The 9,967-nt window shown below is 35.1% G+C and overlaps 1 protein-coding gene across 1 annotated transcript; it reads right to left on the reverse strand.

Moving 5' to 3' along the window:
• Nucleotides 1-2,486: 2,486 nt before the first annotated feature.
• LOC135849878 (baculoviral IAP repeat-containing protein 7-like) lies at nt 2,487-8,545 on the reverse strand. Its single transcript, XM_065370508.1, has 8 exons — nt 8,527-8,545; nt 7,883-8,288; nt 7,535-7,744; nt 6,929-7,444; nt 6,685-6,843; nt 3,609-3,796; nt 3,030-3,100; nt 2,487-2,880 (listed from the first exon to the last, which is right to left on the reverse strand). Exons 2-8 carry the CDS (start codon nt 8,286-8,288, stop codon nt 2,601-2,603), a joined length of 1,830 nt encoding a protein of 609 aa, XP_065226580.1. The 5' UTR covers nt 8,527-8,545; the 3' UTR covers nt 2,487-2,600.
• Between the last annotated feature and the right edge of the window lie 1,422 nt (nt 8,546-9,967).

Genomic DNA, 9,967 nt, shown 5'->3' on the forward strand with positions numbered 1-9,967 from the left:
ATTAGACCTTATCCACGGCTCTCAGCACCTCCCCAAAGGGGGTAAAAGTAAAAAAATGGTTTCATTCAAGTGACATATGAAATAGTATGTTTTTGATATCGCTGAACACGAATATAGCCTTTGTTTTTCAAATTCACCTCACCCACGGCTCTCAAAACCTCCCCCAATGGCTAAAAATTTGTTTCATGCGTGTTGGGAGGGCGTGGATGGGGCCCAATCAAAAATCTGATGTCACATTTGTGTTCAGCGTCACCAAAAAACATACAATTCGATATATCACATGCCCCTGATATTTTTTTTCAAAGGTTTGCCCAAATTTGGGGTGGGGATGCTTCCCGTCCATTGAAAATCCCATCTCCAAAAATTGAATATTTTGAAAAAGCATCAAAAAGTACATGTATGGAAATTTTTTCAGAATTTTAAATAGTAGTTCCCACTTACAGCGCCATTTTGAAATTTGAACTCTCAATTGGAATGTTCAACTTTCGACTTTTGAAAATTTCAAAATACTTAAAAAGTTCAAAATGCAATGTCTTTTTGAACTGTGAAATCAGTTTTGATCAAAGTATCATAGCTTTGGAGATATGCTGTGCTGAAGTTGAGTGCCTCGAGACAATGTAAAAATAATTGAAGCCCCTCCCCCACCTGCCCACCGAGGGGTTGGGACCAAACTGATTGCAGGTTTCTTACTTATTGGGTGGGTAGACATTGTAAGAAGAATTTGAGCGAAATCGAAGGACTTGACTCAAAAACGTTGGTCGAATTGAGGTGGAATGACCCCCAAGTCCTCATAGGCTATGCCTCTTCACTATGTAACTACTGGACTGAAAATTACATAAACCTAAAAATCAAGTTCACGGTTGATTTATTAATTTTACTCTTTCATTCGTTGAATAGCATTCTTGTAATCTACGTAACCTCAGATGATGAAACAATTTAGTTTTTTAACAGGCATGAACAGTTATAACCACCTGATGAAGTTTCCTTTATGCTATTTGTCTTTACAATAAATTGCTAACAAAATAACCACACGGGTTAAAAACACTGTTTACTTCCTATACAGACGTTCAGGATGACCACCGAATCTATTTTCCAAAACAACTTTCATTATCACCATAATTAGATTTAGCCCGACACCCGCAAAAACTTGATAATTATTATTACGCGAAAAACCTAAAGTGATACAAGGAAATTATTTCAAAATGAAATTAACCTTGATTTTAAACCGCATTTGGAATTCTCAATTTACCAGACTGTTACCGAGAAAGGTAGTTCCTTAGTCTCAATCAAATGCATCAGAGAAAGTATCATACGGTATCAGTGACCAAAGTGTGAGTATCTCTAGCTCTACTCTAGGTACCAAGTACCAAGCCACAGCGACAACAACAACAACGTTGCTCGACTGTTAGTGTTTTAATTTGTTTTTATAGATATTTCTCGTCGCACAGAATATCCGTTGATTATTATTACTAAACAGCAACATGACATAGAAAAGTAAAAGTGATAACCATGCCTAATTCGAGTATTTTGACACTTCCTCGTGGAACTAGGTAGGTACTTCAATGCAATATCAAATATGTATTATGAGACTTTTATAATCTCTACCCAACATTAACATAGTTTCGAGTATTAAAACACCACAACCTAGTTAAAGTATTCGAAATGCCAAAGACGCCGGAATATTCAATGTCATATTCTCTATCGCCATCGTTAATTTGTCACACGCGTAATCATTATCTTTTTACTACGAATGAATATCTAACAGGAATCCAATATTCAAATTCCAAAATTGTGGTTGTAGAGTCAAAAAATTGGCTCGTCAATAAAAAACATTTTTTATTTCTTCAAAATACGAATTTTTTACACCTTTTGCCTTCGCTTCGTTTGGGTCCCTGTGTTTTGTTTTTTTTTTTCAAATTCAACTTTTAAAAAAATATATCATTCAAGTTTTAAGAAAGTTTAAGCTGAGAAACGCACATTTCATCAGAAGAAACTCAACTTCTCAAACTGCCCTCGCTTCTTTTTATTTTTAAAAACTCTGAACTCATCATTCAAATTCTGAAATTTGGGACAAAAACAATAAGAAATTGTTTTTTATTTTTCACCAGTCGGTGAAAAAAGCCATTGGGTGGGTGGACATTGTAAAAAAAATTTCAGCAAAATTGAAAGACATGACTTTAAAAATCGCATTTTTTTGGTGGAAATGACATGGAATGACCCTAGGTTTGAAATCGTACTCCATGTTCAGAATTCCGGTATCTCTGAATCGACGCAACCGCCCAGTAAACAAATTCTTAAAATTTAAAAACCACTCTTTGGAGAGAAAAACAAACAAACTCATTATAAAAGTCAATATCAACCTCCGTGAAATAGATTGAATCCTTAGTGGAAAAAATTCGATGGAACCAAATATCGTGAATTAGGTACAAATGATTTGGAAAAAAAAATATATATATAGTAATCAACGAATAAAATCAAGACAATAATACAAAACAACTTTCACATGTATTTAACGAAGAAAAAAAAACATGATCACTTAGTTCTTAGAATGAAAATGAAAACTCACTCAGAGTCAGTCGAACGGTACGATCAGCGCGGATCTACTCAACGTACATTTGAACCCGATCCAAAATAGGCCTACGACAAAAACCGCAATTTACAATATTCTTGGCGCAACTGCCGCACGCCACGTGTCCGCAAGGGTACAACAATTTGCTCCAGTTGTTTACGAAACAGATTTTACACAATAATTTGTGTTTCTCGTCGTTGTTCTCATTATTGTCCGAATCTTCATCTGCTATACTGACTGATGCGCCCCGGTTCGACGAGGCAACAGCGTCGTTTTTAATATCACAGCTTTGGTTTTCGTTAACATTACCTCTTTGTCAAACAAACACAAAACAAAAAAATTCGGTCATTTTCATCGCTGTGATAATGATGATTTTGGTGATGTTGTTTTTTTTATATTTTTACTTCGGCCCGTATACGTCCGAACGAAAGAGTTTTATTACGATAGATTTGCAACTTACATATTATTAGACTCTGGTAGATTCAACGCTCCAAGTAAATTTTGCAACGTAACGAGAGCGTCTCTGATTTCCTGCGAAAAGTAAGAAAAAAATCGATTAGTCATCGAATTGGATTATTTCGAGTAGGAATTATTCAATTAGTAAACAAGCGAAGGCGCGTTTCAGACGAAATGGATTCCTCTTCGCTCGCTATGGCGTTATTTCATTCCAAAATAATACGGAAAATGACGATGGAATCCATATTACTCGTAGAAGCGAGAGCAGAGACATGTTATAATATTGTCGATGCCAGAATAAGCGAAAAAAATAGTAGAAAATAAAATGGGCTCATTTACCTACCTAACTTGGCTCTCCACAGATTGGAGCTTGGGCAAGGGTGAACATCAATAAATGAGGGTGCACAATGCACATAAATAACGAAATTTTAATAGAATTTCGATGGAGAAAGCGACTATAAGTAGTGTACTTTGTATTGATTTACTACTTAAAACATGAACTAATTCTCAACGATCGTACACGAGCAAGGATATTTTCAATCCATCTCCTAAACACGCCAACGCATTTAATACATCGACGTACCTCTTCCGATAAAACCGATGTATCGCGTATGTTGGGCCGAACGTCATTCACAAAGGCACTACCTTTGACCGAAACAAGGTGATCGCATTCCGGATGCCACAAAGCGTGCTCTGTCCACGGGTCATCCTGTTCTTTCCAATCTTTCAGACCGGTACCGCATTGGTAGCATATGCAATGGTCGTTGATACCTGATATCAAATTTACAAAAATAGTGTTATAAGGGTATTTCCCAGGTAAAATGGGCGAAATGGCCCTGTTCCAAGATTATTGGAAAATTATGATGGATTATTGTTGGATACCTTCAAAAAAATTGTCGAGGGGAATTAACGCCCCCTAACTCACCTTTTCTGGACAGTATATAGCCAAAAAATGTGTTTTTACGAAAAAAAATTCTGTCTGCATCAGTAGTGGTGAGAAAATTCTGATACCACGCGGAATGCGTAAGGGAAGCTTGGGCCTTTCAACACGATTTTTTTCAAAATTTTTCATCATAGTGGAGGGGGTAAAATTGACCAAAGAAAACTTTGAGCCGTCACAGTTCCGGATTTAAGGGTTGATTACAAAAACTGTTTTCGCCAAAATTTGTTTTTTCACAAGTACTTTCTTTCTATGAATTCATAAAATTAAAATTTGGTCTGCAAAAAGATTATATTTTTTTTGCAAAATTATGCAAAAAATGTATAGAACAAAAAATGCCGAGCGTCAAATTTCACCCTAAAAAACGTGCTCGAAAGGTTGTCAAATTCGCAAGGATTTTATGAGCTCTGTGAATAAAAAAACACCAAAAAAATTCAAATTCAGGTCAGCGCAATAATGCTTGGTATGGTGAAAAAAATTCTTCAAAATGAAAATATCGCAAGTCAAACTTACAAAAAGTTACCAAGAAAGGGCAAATTACCTAAAAATTGTTCAGAAGTCTAACTCAAAATTAGTAATTGCCGAAAATACAGATTTCGATTTCAATTTCAGTTTTCAACAATTTTAACAACATTTTTTTCAAATCCAAAAAGTATCATAAACACGTGTTCAACAAATCTCACCAAAATTCAAAATCTTTGAAAAAAAAACAAAATTGTACTAAAAAGTCATCTAAAATTCGTTCTAGATCATGGATTGGTTCAAAATCAGATTATTGTCCCAAAATCAAAAGGTAAGTAATTAACGCGATTATAGAAAAATCAGGTAAACGTCTCGTGAACGTGAATGAGAAAAAGTGATTCCAAAAATAGTCTAATACATATGATAAATTACACAATTGATATTTTTCAATGGAAAACAAACCATTAAATAATTGACGAATTTTTGGCTTGACAATGAGAGGCCGGAAAAATGTTGACCAAAATTGACCTATCAACAGGGACAAATCGTTAAAAAAATCAATTTTTTAGCATTTTTGTTGGTTCTTCAACATTTTAAATATTCTAAAAAAATATTAGTAAGTGTAATTGCACATTTTTTTCGGGTCAGAATTATTTTATTTTTAAAGAGACCTAGAAAAATGAATAGAAGAGGAAATCGTGAGGGAAAATTTAAAATTACGAAGATTGATTCTAAAAATGGAAAAAGCAGCACTTTTTAGACAAATTCTGACAAACGTTAGGACTTTTTGTCAATTTTTGCAGAAGCTGTACTTTCAGGCTATTTCGGTTAACAACAAGATTTTATTGACCATTTTGGCATAGAATGGAATTTTTGCAAAAAAAAATAATTTTGACAATGATTTGACAACAAACAGGACTTTTAACGATAATTTTGGCAAAAGCAATAATTTTTTTCCAATTTTGACGACCGTATTTTTTGAACATTTTGGCAAAAAGTATGAGTTCTTTGGCAATTTTTACAAAAGTTAGGAGTTTTTTATAATTTTGACAAAAAATGAACTTCTTTACAATTTCGACAATTTATGCAAAAACCGAACTTTTAGGCAATTCTGTTCTGTCAGAAAACATAACGAGGACTTGTTATGATAATTGGGCAAAAGTAGGCAGGAATTTCCAAAATTTTTACTACTTACAAAGTTTGTTGGTTATTTTTGCAAAAAATATTAGGACTTTTTTGATACTAACGTCAAAAAGTGTATTTTTCAACAATTTTGGCAAAAAACATGACTTTTTTTTGGCAATTTTGACAAAAGTTGGAATTTTTGATAATTTTTTTTAAAAAGAAAATTCTGTGTAGTTTTAACGAAAACGGGACTTTTTAAACAATTATTATAGCGATAAGATTTTTTGAACATTTTAGCAAAAAACAGTGGTTTTTTTGGAAATTTTTACAAACAGTAAATATTTTTTTATAATTTTGGCAAAAATGGGAATTTTTAAAATTTTGACCAACAACAGGGTTTTTTGTTAATTTTTACAAAAAATATTAGGACGTTTTAATAACGTCAAAAAAAAATGTATTTTTCGTCAATTTTGGCAAAAAACAAAACTTTTTTTTAGAAATTTTGACTAAAGTTGGTATTTTTAATACTTTTTTTCAAAAAGAAAATTCTGTGTAATTTTAACAAAAATGGGACTTTTTTAAACAATTATTCTGTCGATAAGATTTTTTGAACATTTTGGCAAAAAACAGGGGCTTTTTTGGAAATTTTCACAAAAAGTAAATATTTTTTGATAATTTTGGCAAAAATGAGAATTTCTGAAATTTTGACCAACAACAGAGTTTTTTGTTCATTTTTACAAAAAGTATTAAGACTTATTTGATAACCTCAGAAGAAAATGTATTTTTTGAAAATTATGGCCAAGTGCTTATTTGACAATTTCGACAAAAGCTAGGGAGTTGTGGAGGTTCGAAGTTTTCTTTTGTCAATTTTACCCCACCACTGTGATGAAAAATTTTGAAAAAAATCGTGTCGAATGGCCCAGGCTTTACCTATACATTCCGCGTAGTACCAGAATTTTCTCCCCACTACTCATGGATACAGAATTATTCTAGCTTGTCCTAGGGAGGCCGGGGGGGGCGGAAATTCCGCTCAAAAATATTTTTTTGGAAGTACCCAACAATAATCCATCATAATTTTCTAAATAGTGTCACAGAAAACAAAATACAACCAGTTCTAAAAGACATAGTTTACCAGCATAAAAGAAACCAGCTTCCCATAACGTCTTTGGTTGAATTCTATATTGTTGTGGCCAATTTCTAAATGAACTGATACGATGTTCGAGCATCGAATACTTGGGATATTTGGTTGGCTGCTGATTCGGAACATCGTGAAGACCACAAGTATCAAAAGCTGCACAAATTACACACAGAAAATCAATACCAATACTCCACGATTACGCAAATACATATTTCAACACTCGAAGCAACAAACTCACCATTTGACAACGAAGCAGGAGTCTGCATAGGCTCAGAACAGCCGGTTTTCTTTTTGAGTAACTCCCTTAACAGCGGTGCCAACGCACAATCGGGCCAATGTTTTAAATGTTCGGCTGCCGGATAATCGCCTGGTTCCCACTCACCGATCTCAGTATCGCACTCGTAACACGTGACTTGGTCGCCTTTACCGGTGTAGTAAAATCCGGCTTCGGCCAGCTCGTTCTTATCGATAAACGAGTAATGCCAATCGTGGAACGTCTTCAGTCGATCCGACTCTAGCGATAGGTCCAAATTTGCTGTACGTAAACGTAGATTCGGTTCTGGTCGACTCGGCGTACATGAAGTAATCATCGCTATTTTCTCTTCTAGTTTGTTGGCAGCTTCGAGAATCTCGTGTTTCACGACGAACATACATGTGGGGAAAAAGTGCCTGTGCTCTACGAACGCGTCATCATTTTCTTGAAACATAATCGCACCGCCGCATTGGAAACACGCTGATTTCGTTCCTCCTAGACCTGAGATGATAAGAAAAATATTAATTAATCGAACTGCACCCACAGTAAGTTCTTTTCACCTCGAGATGAACAATTAATAATATAATTTACCTAAATAGAAAAATCCAGCTTTACTCAGCGTATCCGGCTGCGATTTGAAATTACTCGGCCATTTCGAGAATTCGTATGACTTTATTCTATTATCGAAGGTAACGTAATCACGAAATACAGGCGTAGAACTAGTGTTAATTGGGAACAGCGATTGTCGTTCACTATTCGAAGGTATCGACGGTCTTCTATTTTCAACAACATTATTCAGGTCTACGAAAGACAAAAATCAAACATTAATTTAAAATCATATTTAACCGGTAATGAATGAACATTTCTGACCATTTTCTGAACATGATATGTACAACTATACATGCATCAGAGTTTAGTAAGAAGAAAATAAACACATACTCGACGTATTACGAGACGGCAACAAGCAATCGGTGGTAGTTCTCGATTTCATTCGATTCATATAAGAGCATATGGGCGAAACTCGACTATGAAGTTCGAAAGGATCAGCACCTTGTTCCCAATTCGATCTGGTCACCTCGATATGACAAAAAGGACACTTGATTAGATCGCCGGTGTTTTCGTAATGGATATAGAAAAAGCCGGCCGCTGCTAAGGAACGTTTATCGGCGAAAGGAGTCGACCAGTCGGTCATCGTTTTTAGACGGTCGATTTCATCTAACAAATTCACCGAACCGTCCTGACTCCTCTGACTGCTGTAACCCGAAGAGCACTCCGATGTCAAATCTTCATCCATTTGAGAGCTGTGATAAAAGCCCTCCGCCGAATTATTTGGTAATGGAGTCATCTGTAGGAACAAAAACGAAAAATTTATTTACCTTTAGAAATTACACTGCAGCAGTAACTTGACGATTTTACTCGTTACTGTAGATAAAAAAATTATCAATCGTGTAATTTCACAAGCATCGTCGACAAGCATACAACTGGCACGATATACCAACTACCGAGCACCATTATCACAAAACTATACGTATATCGCTGGCTGGCGAAATTTTACGACAGGGCAATTCTTAGGCAATTCTTACATATTTTTTTTTCGCCGCGCCGAATCAACCGGTTCTTATTTCAGTCTAGACATACCGTTGTCTGTTGTCATCGTTACCGGCGTATACAATATTGTATTATTATTTTAAAACTACACAATGTATAGTAGCAACGCTGTTATTTTCAAACGTAATGAACTAATGAAGTATAAGTAAAAGATACATTGTTCTCTCGAACTCGAACAAAAATAATGTGATATGAAATTGTCCTCTTCAAACATGCGAACCACAATGAACAAAACATTGTACTCACTAAATGACTGAAAAGTGAAAAGTGAAAACTCTCAACTCACCCTGTCTTAAGATAAAAACACAGCATGAGATCACAACAGTTCATAAAATTAGGGCAAAAATTTGTACTGATTCGAGCGAAATAAAAGCAAAAAAGTTTTTAACAAAGCTGCTAACGCGAAGATTTTTAACGAACTACTCCAACACGTGTACGTGTACTAAACTAAATACTTGGAATTTGGATGAATGAATGCCTAACTTCTTCCGTTTTTTTCTCTCGCTCTCCTTTGCTCTTTGCCTTGGTCCTTGTCCTTGACAGTTGACGGTGGCGCTAGTGGAATTCTTTGAAAAGAATGCGCGCGCAGCTTTGCCAAATTATCAAACTGTTGTTAAACTTTTAAAAGTTTTTCAGTTTTTCTTTTCTTTTTTTTCTGTCCTTGACCTTGAATTTTTTTAGAGCATGAAGAACGCTTGAGCCATGAACAAGAATCATTATTCAGGATTCAAGATTAATCAGGGTGTTCTGGGTGTTCACCCTTGTATGGAAATGATTTTCCATGACTTTTTCAGGCTTTCCGGAGTCCGGACCAATTTCTCTAATTTTCCAGACCCTTCAAAAGTAGCTGGGTAGGGGGTGTCACGTGTCAAATTTTTTCGAACATCATGAGCGACAAAATAATATGTCGTTAATGGGTCATGGGTCTCTAAAATTGTGCATTTTTTTTTTCAAACATGACTGTGTGCTAAATAGAAATACTTAATAGAATGGCCCTTATTTCATAGTTGTACTTGGTGGGAACAATTTTTTTGTGTCTTGATACTGCCTATAAAAATCTAGATGAAATATGTCAACTCTCAGTGGAGGGAGATATCGAAATCAGTGGGGTAAATCTTACCAAGAGTGGCATCAATATACTCTCTGTATATAGGCCTCCTACTGGTGATTTGGATGTCTTCTTTAATAAAATAGAAGAGGCAATATCTCACTCCCAAAATTTGGGGAAAAAACTGGTAATTGGAAGGGATTTGAATATAAACACTTTAGTTAATTCCAGTACCTCTCAAAAACTTTTCGATATGGTCATATCATACAACCTACTCCTATGCTGCAAAGAGCCAACTAGGCTGAATAATTGTCTGGATAATTTTTTATGTGATAAAAGTATGTTTTTCAAAGTAAATGTTTGTAGGA

Source organism: Planococcus citri, chromosome 1 (genome assembly GCF_950023065.1).
Source record: "Planococcus citri chromosome 1, ihPlaCitr1.1, whole genome shotgun sequence".
Classification (NCBI taxonomy): Eukaryota; Metazoa; Arthropoda; class Insecta; order Hemiptera; family Pseudococcidae; genus Planococcus; species Planococcus citri.